General features: G+C 42.8%; 2 protein-coding genes across 5 annotated transcripts in view; both read right to left on the bottom strand.

The window, feature by feature from the left end:
* LOC140897955 (uncharacterized) overlaps nucleotides 1-1,836 on the bottom strand; it is a 35,205-nt gene extending 33,369 nt beyond the window's left edge. For all 4 annotated transcript variants that reach the window (XR_012154895.1, XM_073311262.1, XM_073311260.1 and 1 more), the window contains exons 1-3: nucleotides 1,595-1,836; nucleotides 495-697; nucleotides 276-401 (exon numbers count right to left, since the gene is read on the bottom strand). Coding sequence is in view for 3 of the 4 variants with exons in the window: in XM_073311262.1 (XP_073167363.1) it covers nucleotides 276-401; nucleotides 495-697; nucleotides 1,595-1,831 (566 nt within the window). In the remaining variant the exon portion in view is untranslated. The remainder of the gene's footprint in view (nucleotides 1-275; nucleotides 402-494; nucleotides 698-1,594) is intronic.
* A 1,732-nt stretch (nucleotides 1,837-3,568) lies between these two features.
* Nucleotides 3,569-18,723, bottom strand: LOC140897956 (uncharacterized). The gene is made up of 5 exons (XM_073311263.1): nucleotides 18,457-18,723; nucleotides 12,384-12,580; nucleotides 8,766-8,891; nucleotides 7,731-7,856; nucleotides 3,569-3,779 (listed from the first exon to the last, which is right to left on the bottom strand). The coding sequence occupies exons 1-5, from the start codon at nucleotides 18,706-18,708 to the stop codon at nucleotides 3,776-3,778; spliced, it is 705 nt and encodes a 234-aa protein (XP_073167364.1). The 5' UTR covers nucleotides 18,709-18,723; the 3' UTR covers nucleotides 3,569-3,775.
* Nucleotides 18,724-19,687: the final 964 nt, after the last annotated feature.

Here is a 19,687-nt window from a genome sequence, read left to right as displayed (position 1 = left end):
ATATTGCTTATGTCTACATTTATTCTCTTCAAGCATTCTGAAGGAATACATTTAACTTTGAAATATCATTAAAAGTTCTAAAATCTATACATAATGGGAAGACCAGCACCTGTTTTGTGCACATTCTGAAGTTTCCAATTTTATTAAAATGGACTGCCGATTTTACTGTACATAAACTTTCTGAACTTTAATTAAAAAGACTCTCCTGTGATCTTTTTAAGCACAAATTAAACTTTGTTTATACCAATCATGTAAAAATAGAGAATGTCACTAACGTTCCATCCGCTGCTATTAAAGAAGTGTCATCTGGTAACTCTCTTTCCCCTTTCACTGTAATTCTTCTCACATCTTCAGGCAGGGAACAGATTGATGCTTTTGACAATGGGTCACAGTTGTCATATCTGTATTACAAACATACATTTGGTATTAAATTAACTTTGAGAATAGTCTTTGGCTCATTCAATTGTAATAAAATGTGGTGATATTTTACTTACAAATCTAATAAAAATCCTGCAACTTCTGCATCATTTCTGAAATCCAATTTTTCCTTAAGTGTCAACCATCTATCAATATGGTTTCCCACATAGATTCTTGTTTTTCCTCTTCTTCTATCAAGACTTTGCTTCCTCTTTTTCTTTTCCAAGCAGGACAGTACAGGAGGTCTACCACACCTCTTTGCTGGTAACGACATTGTAAGCTTACAAAAACGAGAAATAATAGTAAAAATGCAGTTCATGGCAATTATGCAGATGTCAGTGTTCTAAGTCATTGCTGTAAATGCTAATTTCAAACACTGCAATATTTATACACAAACACAGGACCAAATATACCAATTAAATCAGTTTACACATGGTTCAGGCTCTAGGAGAACGGAGGTTATCCTGGAGCCTGACCAGAGAGCTGCTGAGCACCTCTATCTCCTATTGACTTTAAACAAGGATTCAGCACCTCTCTGGGGAGCACACACATAACTGAACATAGATCACAATATACACCATAAGCAACATCCATGCACGCATATGTGTAGTAGCGGATTTTCAAAAAAATGTGCTTTCTTGTATATCCCCCCCCCATCTTAGAAAAAAAATCAACTGCTAATTTTTTTAACCCCTGTGTATCCACTCCCCTTTAGTTCTCTCCCTTCTCGGGGCTCTCATTACTCCTGCAGCTCCCCCCTGCTCGGAGCAACTCTTAACCTCCACTTTCCCCCCCGTCTGCCCCATTTTGCAGCTCTTCTTCCCATGGTGCGGCTCGCTCCCTCGCGGGATGCAGGAGCCTTCTGCCTCGGGCTGCCCCGCGCGGGCGCCGTCCTTAGCCTCGCCTGTCGCTCTCCCCGCGAGGGCAGGCAGCCTCAGGGCTTCACTCGGGAGCAGAGGGAGCCCAGCTCCCGGCCCTGCCGGAGCGGCCGCTGCCCTGCGGTGCGACTCAGCCCGGGCAGTGCCAGCGGGACGGACCCGTGCGGGAAGCGTCGTGTCCTGGGGCCCCTCTCCGCCCCCCGCACACGGCGCTGCTTCCCCATCGCCCCGCTCCCCCCGCCCCGGAATCCTCTCACCACCTCCCCTCCCCTCCCCCACCACCGATCCCTTCCGGGCACCTGGCGGGGCAGGGTCCCGTCTCCCAGCCGCGCCCCTCCCCGTGGGGCCGCTCGCTCGCTCGCTCGCTCGCTCACCAGCGGGGAATCACGGCGCCGGAGCCGCCGCCGCCGCCGCCGGCGGCAGCAACAGCAGGTGCGCGCGGCCCAGAGCGACGAGGTCGCGCGCGCGACCCGCCGAACCGAGATAAACACGGGACACGTGACCACCCAGTCCTGTCGCAGGCTGATGACGCACATTTGGGGTGGGGAGGGGTAGAGCCACGCCGCGCTTACCGTCTCGCATTTCAGGCGAGCCGCAGCCGCTGACCAAGGATCCGTGCGGGCCGCGCGGACCCCAGGCAGCCCGCCGGCAGGACGTGGAGGCGGCTCATCGCGGAGAAGCGCTGCGGACACAGAGATGGGGAGCGTAAACTGAAGTGCCCCACTCACAGCTCCCTGCTCCGCACCACTGTATCTCCCCAGCCAGGCTAGTGTCATTCATCCCCCTGCTCGCCCGCGCCTGAGCCTTTGTCACACTGTTCAATGCCATACGCTAGCAGCAGTGACTAGAAAAAAGGTCACGAAAGGAACTCACCAGACACTTTGGCTGTTCCTCTTGGTTACTAGGCTCTGTGGAAGAGGGTAAATGGGTTCCTGGTATAAGCACACATCAGATTCATAAAACCCAGAGAGTCCACACCACTATTTTGTGATAAAAAGTTGAAACTTTGCAGTGCCGCTATCTGATAAAGTGCCAACCCTACCATCTAAATTATGAGCAAGTGTGGTCATTTTTGTTGATCCATTGCAGAAAAATGAATACATTTCACTACTTAAGTGATTAACTTAATTAAAAGTTTGAGATATTATTCTTTTATTTATATTCAGTATAAGTTTTACATAATATCTTCTATGTGGATATAAAACAAGTCCATTCTATACAACATTCCTCTCGCAAATCAATATTATTGTTATTGATACTGCAGTAGTACCTACAGCCCAAATAGGGATCCAGGCCCCATTGTGCTAGCACTGCACAGACACACCACAAAAAGGTGGTTGTTGCCCTGAAGGGTGAGCCATTATATGTTTGCTTTCTTCTATTACTTAAAGGCTATATGAGCAAAGCTGCATTTTTGGCGCTGAACTTCTGTAAACATGGTTATCTGTATGTACACACTCACACACTTTTCAAGCACTGACTTTGGATCACAACATCTACAAGAACTTAATTCTGTCTTATGCCAGAAGAGTTCTGGCCAATCTACAGGAAGAGTTCTCACGCTGTACTCTAAGTGGCAAATATTCAGACTTATTTGATGTACGTTAAGAGATAAGCATGGCTGTCTGCAAGGGAAATTGGGAAGTGCGAAATCTTAAGGAAAACAGTGACTACTCACAATCTTATTAATTAGGTCGAACCTAAAACCAGAATGAAAACAAATCACAAAGTAGGAGCTTCTGAGTTGGATGACTGATGGAAAGTCTGATCTATTCAAAGCAAGAATGAATTGCTTTGAGATAAAAGACTGACAGCCATGAACTAGTGACCAAAGTTGACATGGAATTGAGAAACCAGAATTAAAGGTTAGAACTAGGTTCTTAGAAGTCCAACAGCTTAATTAAAATAAAATTAAAAAAAAAAAAAAAAAAGCCTGCAAAACCAAACTGAATTGTCTGAGTAGTAAGAGCTCTCCTACCCTTCACAGCCTGGAGTGTCCTGAAGAACATGAAACAATACTGTTTCTTAAATCTGCTATTAAAAACTAGGAGATATGTACAATAGATGATCAAATGGGTATGAAATAGGCAAATACTTGCTACAAAGGCTCTGAAAACAACAAGACTGTAGTTACAAGGTTATCATTCAAACAAGTAAAGAGTAAATAGTGGAAGCTGCTTAGATTTAAAGGAAGTCCTTAAGAACGCTAACTATTCATATCCCAAAATGCCAGCCCCATGAACCAGAAGAGAAATTAAAACATTGAGACAATATAATTTTAATATTCATTTAATAAGAATATTTAGTAAATACTTTGCAAACAATATAAAATATACTGCTCTTCAAAGTACCAATTCATACTATGCACCAAGGAAATACCTTCTGTATTCAATAAGTTTACCTTTCTGAAAGGTCAGATTCAGAGCCAATAGTAGAATCTTCACCTGAATACCAGGAAACCTCATTGTATGAATGCTGACTTATCTGTTAAAAGGGAAATATTCAAATTAATCACATTAGGAAAAAATCAGAAATAGAAGATTCAGGAATAATAATTTTGAATAGAAAACTTATATTTAAAAGGTAGGCTTATGTTCTTGGGATATATTACTGTATATCTAAGAGACTGGACACCATGAAATTACAATAATTTCTTAGGCTCTCTAGTATCCCGTGCACATATTAAAAGTACATTTTTAGAAAGATCACTAAAATATGTAACAATTAATTATCAATTCTTATGGATAACTGAACCTAAAGAAAGAAATGGATAATCATACCTACCGGAGCTTTTCTTGGTCTCTACTGTCAAGATGTGAATAGGTTTGGTGGAAGTCTCCCAAGTCGACTGGCTAAATTATACTACCACCTCCATGAGCACCACACTATTTTAGACTGATGTTATAACATTTTATAAGAATCATTAAAAGTAGACACAAATGGATACAAAGTAAATGTAAGCTGAGCAAAATGAACTGCACACAGCTATACCACTAGTCAGCGCAATGTTTGCTGGATTGACTATCCAACGTTTACTCAATCTCAAAACTAGAGGACTTGACTTGAATGGAACAGAATGTGGCCCTAAATACATTGGAAATATTTTCAATATGGACTTCATTAACTAGCAGAATCACATATGCTTTAAAACTGACAGTTACCTTAAGGCAGAGGTGGGCAAACTACAGCCTGTGGGACCCTCCTGCCTGGCCCCTGAGCTCCTGGCCCAGGAGGCTTGCCCCCCGCCCCTCCCTTGCTATTCCCCCACTCCCGCAGCCTCAGCTCACTGCACCACTGGTGCAATGCTCTCGGCAGGGGGCTGCGAGCTCCTGGGGCAGCGCAGCTGCAGAGCCTGGCCTGACCCGGTGCTCTGTGCTGCATGGCAGCATGGCTGTAGTGCTGCCAGCCACCGGTGCTCTAGGCAGTGCGGTAAGGGGACAGGGGGGCAGGTGGATAGAGGACAGGGGCTGGGGGTGTGGATAAGGATCGGGGCGGTCAGAGGGCGGCAAACAGGGGGGTTGAATGGGGGCAGGGGTCCCGGGAGGACAGTCAGGAAGGAGAGGGGGGATTGGATGGGGCGGCAGGGGAAAGTCAGGGGCAGGGGTTCTGGGGGTGGTCAGGGGACAGGGAGAAGGGGTGGTTGAATGGGGCAAGGGTCCCGGGGGGGGGGGCAGTCAGGAATGAGAGGAGGGGTTGGATGGGGCTGATGGGAGCAGCCGGGGCGGAGGGTCCAGGGGGTGGTGGATGGGGTAGGAGTCCCAGGGGGGCCATTGGGGGCAAGAAGCAGGGGGAGGGTGGAATAGGGGTCGGGGGCCAGGTCATGCCTGGCTGTTTGGGGAGGCACAACCTCCCCTAACCGGCCCTCCATACAACAGAAACCCGATGTGGCCCTCACGCCAAAAAGTCTGCCCAGGCCGTCTTAAGGGATTGTAGAATCCCTCATTGGAGTGCACGCATTCAGTGTCATAATGCACACGTAAAAAGACATCAGTAGTACAGGATGGAATGTTAGTAAGTGGTGTCTGGCCATTCCATCTCTTTCACAGTTACTTTATATATTTGGTTATGACCGTCACATGTATGTTAAAAGACTATGGCTGTTAAAGAAAAAGTTTTATATTCATTTCTGTAGGTGCCCTGAACAAATATATTTAATGCGTTTGTTTACGCAAGCTTCACAATATGGAATGGATTGTGTAGACCAGCAAAATTGCTCTGTGCACCTTTAAATTGTTGCTTAAATGACTGAAGTCCTTCCCTCCCTTTCATTCCCCCCACTCTCACTTGATCTCTCCAAAACATATTTCTGAAGTCAAGAAAAAGAGGTGCAGAGAACATTTCAGTTTGTAATAAGCAATGTTAAAGGACCAACATCAGATTCAAAATGATATTTTTAGAGATACTAAGTTTCTTCATCTGTGTTACTGAGAACCACTTACATTACTAAAACTTGAAAGATTTAAAAGACCACGTTCTTTTTCACTGTTATTTATGCAATTTATTTTGTGTAGTTCACTCAGCATACCTAACCAAATAGATTAGCTAGTTTGAATTTCCAGCTCTTGCGTCATTATGTAAAGCTTCAGTGTCTGGGTTGCAAACACAGCAAGGTACTGTTTCAATTAAAACAGTTGTTTGGACTTAATCTTCCCAGTCTATTTATTCACTTTTAATAATCGTGATTTTACAACTTTTTGTTGTGTGTGCGTCATGTATCCTTACATTTTGTCACTGAAGTAACTGATTCTAGCGCTTTAAAATACTTAGTGTGTGCATACACACATGCCACCTCTATATGCATACATTATAAATACAGCAGCAGCTGCCACTCAGAATTGGATTTTCAAGACCAACAGCTCTGAGTGGCTTACAGCAGCAACCACTCCATGCACAGCACTGCTGGGAAGACAAGAGTTTGGATGCTCACTTCTCCTCACCCCAGAGACAGGGGAATCCAACTGAGCACACTAGATGCAGCAACACTCCCCGCAACCTGTGGTCCACACCAACAGCCACCCAGGGAGGAATTTCAAAAGACAATATTGGCTAACAGCAGCAGCTACTCCAATAGCAGCACTTCACTGTACTTGCACTCTTCTAAATCCACTCTGTCCTTCTGATGTCAATATTACACTAAAAATCCCAGAACTCAACACAACTGACTCTTCATTGTTACCTGTCTTAAATCTGTTAATCATTAATTCATTTTGCTTTGCTTCATTGCTCTGCTGCACAAAATATCCCTGTCAACCACCTGATCCTTAACTTCCTGTGAGTATAAATAAATATTTCTAAATACAGAATTGAAATATCAAGGCATCTAACTCCACAAATCTATGTGGCCAATTAACCTTACTTTGGTAACCCTCATCCTGCTTTCTCTCTCAGTCTCCAACATTTTTGCGCTCACTTGTTACATATGTCTAATTGTCACAAACTAAGCTCCCTGCAGCGAGGAGAGTGACTTTTTTATTTTGTGAAAGGTCCAGCATGCTTTCAGGAATATATAAACAATATATACATACTTGTTTATAACTGAAAAATTAATTATGTTTAATCCATTCGTTTTAAACTTTTGAAATAAGCAGCATCATTTTCATTGTCCTAACTGTTGTGCTCTGCATTGCTGCATGAGAGAGACTTAGTTTTAATTTTGAAACCAACTTTCTGACTATACAGACCAGAAGTGATAGGGCATACTGTAAGGAGGGAACACATTCAATGATTGCAGGCTCTGTAGTACCTCACATGGTTCTATTTTAATTATTTTGGCCAAATGAGAAGCAGTACTGATGTGCCTCTTGACTTAAAGGATAGCAGTGTTGATGTGTTCACTGACTCTAGACCAGGAAAGAAGTCTACTTTTGAGTATGTAACAAGTTTTAAGAGACACAACAGAGCATCTCTTGAAACACTGAGTGAAAAGATTATATACAACTGCTTCAGGTTCTTTCCAGTTTGATTGAACCACAGCTTCTTTTTGACATGAGTCATTTAAAAACTGTTACACTATTGTCTGGAAATTTTCAGCTAATAAACCAAACTCAATTTGGATTACTAGGGAAGTCAGATTTCAGTTTAAATTGGAGAAGTAATATTCATTTCTAACATAGAAAAAATATTTAATATAAAATCCAGTCTCCAGTGGTTTAAGGAAGCAACACCATCTAATAAAACAGAGCAATAAAATTAGCTACTTCTTGCTTTCAATAAATTGCAAGTACCAGACTGAAAAACAACAGTCTTGTGAGAATCCAAGAAGAGCAGGTGTCTCAACAGTCAAGTTAACTTGTTTCCCTTTTAGAACATTTGTTGTAACTAGGAGATAACAAAACCTGGCCCTTCCAGTTATTTTGGATACCAGCAAATATTTTAAAAATATTTTTACTTCATTGAAAATTTCAAAATGTAGGGGGAAAAAAATGTATCACTAACTTTTCATCACTCTGTACTGAAGAGGAGTCATCCTGCAATTGCCTCTCTTCTTTCACAGTTCTGATTCCCCTACTTTGTGGTACAGAACAGGCTGATTCTGCAGTCAGTTGGTCCTCACTGTCACATCTATATTACAGAAGGCTTGATATTAGTAAAATATTTAAGAAAGGTTAATGTTAATTTTATAATTGTTGTCTTTTAAAGTCCCATGGCTTGAAAAATTTCCTCACAATGCCTACTCAACCATTAACTCAAGCTGCTGCCTGAAGTGAGATACTCGGGTTGCCAAATGCCCTGCCAAAATCATGCATATTTTATGTCTATTGACCCATCTTCAAGCCGCCTAATGAAATACGTTATCATTACCCCATCCCACGCACCAACCAACGCTCTGCTTCTCTGCTGCTGCCTCTGCTCCTCTCCTGGAAATATGGATAGCCGTTGGCCTCCCAGGTCCTGCTTTCCTCGTAGGCTCTCTGCTACTCACTCCATTCCCTTCTCTTAAAGGAGCAGCAGTTCAGAGACTGTTCTGCGACCCACTCTCCCCATCTCTAGTTCTATTAAAATAGCAGTGGCTCAGAGTGCACTCTATTCCGTTGTTCCCCCACCCCAGCATATGGAAAAAACATCACTGGCTCTAACTACTCTTCTTGTCTCTCCCGCACATCCTGAAAGAGAAATAGTGGCACTTGCTCCCAGCCTCTCCATCTCTAACAGAGCCAACAGCACCATGGGCTCAATTCCACCCATTCATTCAGGCAGATGTTTTACTTACATTAAACAGATTTTTTAAAGCCCTGAAGAGTAAAATACAGTATTTAAGAAGGGGACTCTGACAGGCAGACCAATGGGTTTGGTGTGGACACCTTTTAAAAGAATATGCATTCTTCTTATTAGGATACACCAGAGCATAAAATGCCATAAATCTGATATAAGACAATAAAGCAAAATTAACTTAAGAGAAGGCTAGAAGACTTGTATTCTACATCTATCTTTATGAATATCAATTGCATAAAATAAAGTAGTATCACTAACATTCCAACAATCTCTGCTGAAGAGGAGTCATCATGTAAATCTCTTTCTTCTTTTGCAGTTACAATTCTCATATCTTCAGGTAAGGAGATTACTGCTTCTTTAGGTAACTGATCATCATTGTCATAGCTACAAGAATTAAAAGGATGGTAGTTATATGCAAGCAGCACCCAAAACATGGTAGACCCTGCACAGCCATGAGATCACACAGTCCACATCCCAAGACCTTACTGTCTAAAAACAGAAAGATGCAGGGTGGAGGTAAAAAAATACAACCAATCAAGCAGAGTGGTCAGAGTGATGACTACCACATGTCTAATTAGAGAAGGTGGGTGAGGTAATATCTTTTGTTGGACCAACTTCTATTGGAGAGAGAGGCAAGCTGTTGAGTCACACGAGCTCCTTTTACTTCCTCCCCTTCACCATCTGTCCCTGTTCAGCCTTCCATTCAACAAAACCCGTCCTTCTCCACCCCTCTTCTTCACAAACTCTGCTGAGTGCAACCAGATCCACAGCATAAGGAGATAAAAGAAAAAAAAAGGAACTAGCCAATCATGAAATGTCTTACCTTAGATAACTGTGGTTCTTTGAGATATGTTGTCCATGTGGATTCCACTCTTGGCACACATGGACTGCATGCACGCAAGATCAGATTATTTGGCGAGCCATGTCTATTTGGGCCATGTCTGCGCCCTAAATGCCCTCATACCCCACCCAACCATAAAGGGAAGAATGGGCCCAACCATCCTCAGTTTCTTTGCCAATACCGAATTCCAGAGGAGTAGGATTTTGTGGTAACAGGGAATGAGGGTGGATCATGGAATCTATGTGGACAACCTCTTGAAGTTAGTGTAAAGTAAGTAACTTCTTTCTTGTTCGAGTGACTGAACAAGATTCCACTCTTTATGACTAACAAGCTTCTCTTTGCTTGGAGACGTGTAGGAGTCCAACTTAAACAATGACTGCAGAACAGCACTACCAAAGCAAGGATACAATCTGGACGCCTCTACCAAAGGGAAGCATCCTGTAAAAGTGTGGGTCAAGCAACACGTAGCTGCCCTAGAAGATTTCAGAAATGGACAATCTTCAAGCAGGCATTAGAGGCTGCCTAAACTCTGGTGCAATGAGCTCTTACATGGCTGGATGTAATGGACCTAATCTACCTAAATCAATAACATGTCCTTATACAGTTGGAGACCCACTTAGATAATTTCTAAGAGGATATTTGACCTAATATTGCAGTCACCTTTTCAAAGGCCACTAACAGTTGAGGTATGTTTCTGATTGGTTTTGTCCTGACAATACACACAGACAGTTAACTTACTACATCGAGTGTTTGAAGTTTAGTTTCCCTGAGGGCTGAATGAGGCTTGCAAAAGAAAACTGGGAGATGAATGAATTGTTTTACATGGAATTTCTAAACAAATTTAAGCAGGAACTTGTGATGGGGCCTGAGATTTACTCTGTCCTTATAGAACACTGTATAAGGTGGACCTGCCACGAGGGCCTGAATCTCTCCAACCCTGTAAGCTGATGTAACAGCCACTAAAAAGGCAAATTTTATAGATAAATGGTAGAGGGAACAGGTTACAAAGGGCTCAAAGCAGGGAACTCACCAACCCTGCCAATATTATACTGAGGTCCCAAGAGGGATGGGGAAAAAACATGAGTAAAGCCCTGAAGGAACCTTACCACTGTATTGCTGCTAGACAGACCCTTATGATACTGACAGGAAGGCCCAGATTGTTTCAGGACTAAAAAACAATCCAATATTGCTGAGATGTTCTCAGGACAGAAAGCTGGTGCTGAGATGCTCAAAAAGCAAACCTCTCCCACTAGGTTTTTTAAGTTAGTCTAGCTGAGGCTTTTCAGCTTTGGAGCACAATGTTCTGAACTTCAGCTGAATAGCTTCTTTTGGTGGGTTTCTACGAGCCAGCATCCAGGATGCTGCAGGAATTTGGATCCAGATGCAGGGTTTGACCACTGGTCTGCAAAACTAAGGAAGATAGGGCTGCCCTTAAGTATTTAATTAAAAAGGTTTTTTTGTGCCAATGACAAAAGACTAACACTAACTATATAATAATTAACTATCCTAAAGACACACACACTATACTAGTGAAGTGTGCAGAGAAGCAAGGAAACTGCAGCAGTTCAGTCTTTTGTGACATGGGCGGTAAGAAGGAACTGAGAGCTAGTTGGACTCACGCTGCCCTTTATGTCCTCAGTGAGGGGGCATAAGGATATCTAGTGAGTTGGTACAGCCTCAGTAGACACTGCTGGCCAAAAGAATATGATATTGTGTACCTGGGACATATGCACAGCACGAATGGAATCCATGTGGACAATCACTCAAAGAAGAATCCCAATATTCAACATAGCACAAGGTTAACCGTTGAGTACAGCAAGAACGAGTGTTTATTAGTGATCTGGAAAAAAGGCAGTGAGTAATGACATGGCTGAATTTACAGATGACACAACATTACTTGGGTTAGTGAAGACTAAAGACTATTAGGACCTTCAAAGAGACCTAATCAAGTTAGTTGAATGGGCAACACAATGGCAGATGGAATTCAGTGTTGCCAAATGCAAAATAATGCCCATTAGAATGAATAATTTAGAACTCAGTGTATTTAAACTTATCTGCCAGCTCAAGAAAAAAAACCTGTGCATCAGTATGGACACCTCAATGGAGACCTGTTGCTCAGCAGCAGTCAGAAAAGGACAATTGTTAGGATGCATAAGGAATAAGATGGAGAATAATTAAAACTATATATAGCTATTAACTAATGGTACAATCTTACCTAGAATACTCTGTTTAGTTCTGGTCACCCCATCTCAAAAAGATGTAGTAGAAATAAAGAGGGGATTCAGAGATGGACAATAAGAATTATTACAGCCATGGACTATCTTCATAAGAGGACACTAAAAAAAATTCACACCTTAGAGAGGGGGTAAATAAGGAAGAGATGTAGTAAAGGTGTACAAACTAATGACCGGTTCTGAGAAAGTAGATCAGTCACTGCTACTCACCCTCTCATTTTACAAAAACAAGGGATCACTCACTGAAACTGAAAGGTGACAAATACAGAATTGATGAAAATTTAACACAACACTATTTGCCTATCAAACTTGCTGACAAAAGATATAATTGAGGCCAGAAATATAACAAGATTCAAAAAGAGAATTGAACATACATATAACAAAAATATCAAGATGTTTAAGAAAAAATTTAAAAATAAAATCAAGAGTTTTGGAAAGCTTCAGGGCATAAATCAATCTCTGGGGAGTTAAGAAGACAATCTACCTGGAGTAAGACTATTCCATAATTGGGACTGCAGGGTTTTTTGGAACCTTCCTCTAAAGTAGCTGATACTGATGACTACTAAACAATAGAGACAGCTGGTCTCCTCCAGTATGGTAATTCCCACATTCTGAAATGGTACTATGATGGAGTTGGATTTTGAGGGGAACAGGACATCAAAGGCAAATCCCTCCTGGAGTCTCCTGCCACTATCCTGGGAACCTTCTACCACTTCTATCTAATATGCAAAATAATAATTATAATAAAAAAAAAAGGTGATTAGTTTCATATTCATGCAGGTGAGGTACTATTTTACTTACAGATCCAGCAAAAATCCTGCAAGGTCTGTGTCACTTTTGAAATCCAGTTTTTCCCTTAAGGTCAGCCATCGGCCAATTTGATTCCCCAAGTATATCCTTGTGTACGCCACCCTTTTATCAATAATTTCTCTCCTGGTTTTCTTTTCTGAAGACGGTAATTTTGTTGGTCTTGCGCATCTTTTTCTCGGCATTGTTGGCTTTTAAATATTAAAGAGAAAGAATGTCAGCAAAAGCAACCGTCATAATTAGTGCTTACGTAGTGCTTCACATGTTCAAAACAAAGACCTTAACTAATCACTTCACAAATTCTTTGCGATATTCAATTTGAACTCCCGACCAAAAGCTCCAAATTAAGTGTTTAGCATTAATACTTTGAACAGTTAGATTTTTACAATTCTGCTTTAGCAACACACTGTCTTGCTCTTCATGAGCATGAATCAAGCTCATCAATTTATTTCATATTTAAATATAAAGGATGATTTTACAAACAGTAGCAGACCCTACGTCAATGCTGCTAGAGCTAGGCAAAGATTTGGTAACTGTTCACAGAAAAGTTTATACAAACATTTTCAACCTACTGATTGTTGCCCAAAGTGTTTGGTAATAAAAAAAATTCAAATAATAATATAAAAATACAATACGTAATTGAAGATTGATGTCACACATTACTGATTCCAACTGACAATTTGTTTATGGACATTCAAATTACTTGTTTTGTTCAAGAGTATTAATATGAACAAAATCCTGTTTTGAGAATGTTTGCAAACAAAATAAATAGATACACAGACATAGAATCACAGAACTGGAAGGGACCTTGAGAGGTCATCTAGTCTAGACCCCTGCACTCATGGCAGGACTAAATATTATCTAAAACATTCCTGACAGGTGTTTGTCTAACCTGCTCTTAAAAATCTCCAATGATGGAGATTCCACAACCTCCCTAGGCAATTTATTGCTTAACCACCCTGACAGTTAGGAAGTTTTTCCTAATGTCCAACCTAAACCTCCCGTGCTTCAATTTAAGCCCATTGCTTCTTGACTTATCCTCAGAGGTTAAGAAGAACAATTTTTCTCCCTCCTCCTTGTAACAACCTTTTATGTACTTGAAAACTTAAGTCCCCTCTCAGTCTTCTCTTCTCCGGACTAAACAAACCTGATTTTTTCAATCTTCCCTCATAGGTCATGTTTTCTAGACCTTTAATCATTTTTGTTGCTCTTTTCTGGACTTTCCTGAAATGTGGTGCCCTAATCAGTGCGGAGTACAGCGGAAGAATTACTTCTCATGTCTTGCTTACAACACTCCTGCTAATACATCCCAGAATGACATTTGCTTTTTTTGCAACAGTGTTACACTGTTGACTCACATTTAGCTTGTGGACCACTATGACCACGAGATCCCTTTCCGCACTACTCCTTCCTAAGCAGTCATAAGCACCCATTTTTGATGTGTGCAACTGATTGTTCCTTCCTAAGTGGAGTACTTTACATTTATCCTTATTGAATTTCAGCAGACCATTTCTTCAGTTTGTCCAGATATTTTGAATTTTAATCCTATCCTCCAAAGCACTTGTAACCCCTCCCAGCTTGGCATCATCCACAAACTTTATAAGTGTACTCTATGCCATTTTCTAAATCATTGATGAAGATATTGAACAGAACCGGACCCAGAACTGATCCCTGCAGGACACCACTCATTATGCCCTTCCAGCAGGACTGAACCACTGATAACTATTCTCTGGGAAGTTTTCCAACCAGTTATACACCCACCTTATAGTAGCTCCATCTAGGTTACATTTCCCTAGTTTGTTTGAGAGACAGTCATGTGAGGCAGTATCAAAAGCTTTAGTAAAGTCAAGATATACCACTACCACTCCCCGCTATCCACAAGGCTTGTTACCCTGTCAAAAAAAACTATCAGGTTGGTTTGACATGATTTGTTCTTGACAAATCCATGCTGATTGTTGCTTATCACCTTATTATCTTCTAGATGTTTGCAAATTGATTTCTTAATTATTTGCTCCATTATCTTTCCAGATACAGAAGTTAATCTGACTAGTCTGTAATTCCCCAGTTTGTACTTATTTCCCTTTTTATAGATTGGTACTATTTGCTATTTTCCAGTCTTCTGGAATCTCTCCCATCTTCCATGACTTTTCAAAGATAATCGCTAATCCCTCAGATATCTCCTCAGTCAGCTCTTTGTGTATTCTAGAATGCATTTCATCAGGCCCTGGTGACTAGAAGACATCTAACTTGTCTACGTAATTTTTACTTGTTCTTTCCCTATTTTAGCCTCTGATCCTACCTCATTTTCACTGGCAATCCATCACCACTAACCTTCTTGATGAAAACCGAAACAAAGAAGTCGTTAAGCACCTCTGCCATTTCCACATTTTCTGTTATTGTTTTCCCCCCCTCATTGAGTAATAGGCCTACCCTATCCTTGATCTTCCTCTTGTTTTAAATGTATTTATAGAATGTCTTCTTGTTACCCTTTATATCGCTAGCTAGTTTGATCTTGTTTTGTGCTTTGGCCTTTCTAATTTTGTCTCTACATACTTGTGTTACTCATTGATATTCATCCTTTGTAATTTGATCTAGTTTCCACTTTTTGTATGACTCTTCTTTGATTTTTAGATCATTGAAGATCTCCTGGGTAAGCCAGGGTGGTCTCTTGCCATACTTCCTACCTTTCCTGTGCAGTGGGATAGTTTGCTCTTGTGCCCTTAATAATGTCTCTCTGAAAAACTGCCAAATGTCTTCAGTTGCTTTTTCCCTTAGACTTGCTTCCCCTGAGTTTGCTGAAGTCTGCCTTTTTGAAATCCACTCTTTATTTTGCAAAAAGAAAAGGAGTACTTGTGGCACCTTAGAGACTAACCAATTTATCTGAGCATAAACTTTCGTGAGCTACAGCTCACTTCATCGGATGCATACTGTGGAAAGTGTAGAAGATCTTTTTATATACACACAAAGCATGAAAAAATACCTCCTCCCACCCCACTCTCCTGCTGGTAATAGCTTATCTAAAGTGATCACTCTCCTTACAATGTGTATGATAATCAAGTTGGGCCATTTACAGCACAAATCCAGGGTTTAACAAGAACGTCTGGGGGTGGGGCGGGGGAGGAGTAGGAAAAAACAAGGGGAAATAGGTTTCCTTGCATAAGACTTAGCCACTCCCAGTCTATTCAAGTCTAAGTTAATTGTATCCAATTTGCAAATGAATTCCAATTCAACAGTTTCTCGCTGGAGTCTGGATTCGAAGGTTTTTTTGTTGTAATATAGCAACTTTCATGTCTGTAATCGCGTGACCAGAGAGATTGGAGTGTTCTCCGACTGGTTTATGAATGTTATAATTCTTGACATCTGATTTGTGTTCATTTATTCTTTTACGTAGAGACTGTCCAGTTTTGACCAATGTACATGGCAGAGGGGCATTGCTGGCACATGGTGGCATATATCACATTGGTGGATGTGCAGGTGAACGAGCCTCTGATAGTGTGGCTGATGTTATTAGGCCCTGTGATGGTGTCCCCTGAATAGATATGTGGGCACAGTTGGCAACAGGCTTTGCTGCAAGGATAGGTTCCTGGGTTAGTGGTTCTGTTGTGTGGTATGTGGTTGCTGGTGAGTATTTGCTTCAGGTTGGGGGGCTGTCTGTAGGCAAGGACTGGCCTGTCTCCCAAGATCTGTGAGAGTGATGGGTATTCCTTCAGGATAGGTTGTAGATCCTTAATAATGCGTTGGAGGGGTTTTAGGTGGGGGCTGAAGGTGATGGCTAGTGGCGTTCTGTTATTTTCTTTGTTAGGCCTGTCCTGTAGTAGGTGACTTCTGGGAACTCTTCTGGCTCTATCAATCTGTTTCTTCACTTCCGCAGGTGGGTATTGTAGTTGTAAGAATGCTTGATAGAGATCTTGTAGGTGTTTGTCTCTGTCTGAGGGGTTGGAGCAAATGCGGTTGTATCGCAGAGCTTGGCTGTAGACGATGGATCGTGTGGTGTGGTCAGGGTGAAAGCTGGAGGCATGTAGGTAGGAATAGCAGTCAGTAGGTTTCTGGTATAGGGTAGTGTTTATGTGACCATCGTTTATTAGTGTCCAGGAAGTGGATCTCTTGTGTGGACTGGACCAGGCTCAGGTTGATGGTGGGATGGAAATTGTTGAAATCATGGTGGAACTCCTCAAGGGCTTCTTTTCCATGGGTCCAGATGATGTCATCAATAGAGCGCAAGTAGAGTAGGGGCATTAGGGGACGAGAGCTGTTGGCATATGCCATCATGTGCCAGCAATGCCCCTCTGCCATGTACATTGGTCAAAACTGGACAGTCTCTACGTAAAAGAATAAATGGACACAAATCAGATGTCAAGAATTATAACATTCATAAACCAGATGGAGAACACTTCAATCTCTCTGGTCACGCGATTACAGACATGCAAGTTGCTGTATTACAACAAAAAAACCTTCAAATCCAGACTCCAGCGAGAAACTGTTGAATTGGAATTCATTTGCAAATTGGATACAATTAACTTAGGCTTGAATAGAGACTGGGAGTGGCTAAGTCATTATGCAAGGTAACCTATTTCCCCTTGTTTTTTCCTACCCCCACCTCAGACGTTCTTGTTAAACCTTGGATTTGTGCTGGAAATGGCCCAACTTGAATATCATACACATTGTAAGGAGAGTGATCACTTTAGATAAGCTATTACCAGCAGGAGAGTGGGGTGGAAGGAGGTATTTTTTCATGCTTTGTGTGTATATAAAAAGATCTTCTACACTTTCCACAGTATGCATCCGATGAAGTGAGCTGTAGCTCACGAAAGCTTATGCTCAAATAAACTGGTTAGTCTCTAAGGTGCCACAAGTACTCCTTTTCTTTTTGCGAATACAGACTAACATGGCTGTTACTCTGAAACCACTCTTTATTTTGCTGTTCTTCCTCTGACCATTCCTTAGAATCATAAACTCTACTGTTTCATGATCACTTTCACCCAAGCTGCCTTCCACTTTCAAATTCTCAACCAGTTCCTCCCTATTTGTCAAAACCAAATCTAAAACAGCCTCTCCCCAGTAGCTTTCTCCACCTTCTGAAATAAAAAACTGTCTCCAGTACATTCCAAGAACTTGTTGGATAATCTGTGCCCTGCTGTGCTATTTTCCCAACAGACATACTGAACGTTGGTAAATAATTTAATTCACTGATCCATTTGTGAATAATCTTGATCTGCATTAACCCAATTTGTACGTTTGTACTCTCATATAGTCACATATACCAAGTAGCCCTTAATATTGCAAAACTACGAATGGGTTTCCACAGGTAACGGAAATACAACCATCAATATCAGGATTTGTCTTCATTCCCCCCAAAAACTTGTGTTTTTAATCTCAAGGTAACTAAGGTACATGAGCGACACCGAGGTGAAGACACAGGGAGGACAAGGCACTTCAGATTTATCGGAGGTAAATTCACAGAAATCAGCACCAGACAGAGCTGATCTCAGCAAATTAACCTCACATTAAAACTGATGTACCACGATGTCTTCACTGTGTTTTTACCTTGGGATAGCTCAAGCATGCTAGTTACCGGGAGATAAAAAAATTCCAAGGTTTTTTAACAGCAAAGACAAGCCCTGCCGCCCACTGTGTTCCACTTTTCTGTTCGTCCTGCCACAGCATCCAGGTACCGTGACAAAAACATTATTACTAGCTCTGCTGCCTACATCACCCCTCACCTCACGCGAAGCAAGGGACATTTGTAACAGGAACCTGGGAGGTGCAAGAGAGGCACGCAGCCCGAGGGTGGGGAGAGCAGAGAACCCCTACCCCATAACCGAGCACAGACTCCAGACCCTGTTCTTCACCCTGGTGCGGCTGTCCCCGCATCCAGCCCCGCCAGCACTCCTCCCCGGCTTCTCCCACAGACTCACAGCTCCTCACCCCCACAGCCTGACTCTCAACCGCCCCCAAGAGTGCCTGCCCGACGCCCCTCCCCGCGCGGCAGCTCCCCCACCTCGGAACACCTCCCCCTTCCCATGACTTTAATCCCCACCCGAACCCCACGCCCCGCTCTGTCTCTCACCTCCTGCCGGGGTTTCCGGCCCCGGCCGCAGCAAACGCGCACGGGACCAACGAAGAGACACCGATGCGCTGGCGGGGGGGGGGGGGGAGGGGTTGTCGTCCCGACACTACCACAGAGACACACGGGCCACGTGACACCGCGAGACTGGCGCTGACGGATGACGTCACGACAGGGCCAGGGCGCAAGGAGAAACCCAACGCTTCGCCCAGCAGCTTCCCCAGCATCGAGCGAGGACTCCAGACTCCGCCCCATGGGACGCCAGGCTCCGCCCCCATCCGTTTGCCACGCCCCTTGCGGGGCAGGGCTGGAGGCGCACCGGGCACCCCCAGGTCGATTTACGCCCCGAGCCTCGGGCTGGACGCCGGGCCTTTTCCTCAGTAGCTTCCCCGGGCTGATGAGTGTTTTCTCAAGCACTTCCCCCCCAGACAAGGGGCACCAGGAGCCCGCAGCTGCTGCTGCCTCCCCGCGCCCCCAGCGGGGTGCGCGAATCCCCCTTCAGCAGCTGCCATCCCCTCTCCAGTGGGTCCTTGGAGCTTCCCCACCCCCACGAGACGCCTCTCCCGCCAGCTTCCAGCAGCTGAAACAGGGCAGAGGACGGACAGAAGAGGCTGCAAAAGGCTGCAGATCTCCGATGCAGGGCCCAGGGCCGTCTGCAGTTCCTTTGCTGTGCAAACGCCATACGTGGCGACAGAAGGGTGCTGCGCGATCCTGGCTTTCCTCTCAAGTGTTTACTGGTGCCGTGTTTCCAACATGAATGAGTAGTTTGTTACCAATGACAGTTTTTTACTGTTTTTCCAAGAACTGCAGGCCCTGGACCTCATAATCGGAGTATTCATTAAAAAGAAACATTCTCGCCTTAAAAGGTTCCACAGAGTAACGCCTGAAAATTTGACCCAAGAGTAAACTATGCGCTCAGAAATGAAAATAAAATAAAAAAAACCACCCATTTTTCTCATGATTCAAAATTCATAATTTTAAGCAATTATCATGATTGGGATGGGGGCCCAGAAAATGATCTCTAAATTACTTAGAATGAAAATACTTCTGTTTACACAAAAAACATTTAACATGAGAAATGCTCACAAAACAGCGTGCCACCCTGCTCACTCAGCAACAAAATTTTAAAAAATTGTTTTCAAACAACATCGATGCCAAAATGAAAAAAATACATAAAATGAAGTGTTGACTCTTAAAAAGAGTGAAGACCATTACGAGTTAGTCTGAACATTTC

Source organism: Lepidochelys kempii, chromosome 14 (assembly GCF_965140265.1).
Source record: "Lepidochelys kempii isolate rLepKem1 chromosome 14, rLepKem1.hap2, whole genome shotgun sequence".
NCBI lineage: Eukaryota > Metazoa > Chordata > Testudines > Cheloniidae > Lepidochelys > Lepidochelys kempii.
The sequence above is the reverse complement of the archived record's forward strand: the minus strand, read 5'-3'. Positions and strand labels throughout refer to the sequence as shown.

Coding starts and splice junctions, on each gene's coding strand:
- LOC140897956 (XM_073311263.1), bottom strand. CDS start 18,708: ATGGGGCGGAGTCTGGAGTCCTCGCTCGATGCTGGGGAAGCTGCTGGG. Junction 12,581..18,456: donor GCCGGAAACCCCGGCAGGAG/GTGAGAGACAGA, acceptor AATATTTAAAAG/CCAACAATGCCGAGAAAAAG. Junction 7,857..8,765: donor TCAGCAGAGATTGTTGGAAT/GTTAGTGATACT, acceptor TCTGTAATATAG/ATGTGACAGTGAGGACCAAC.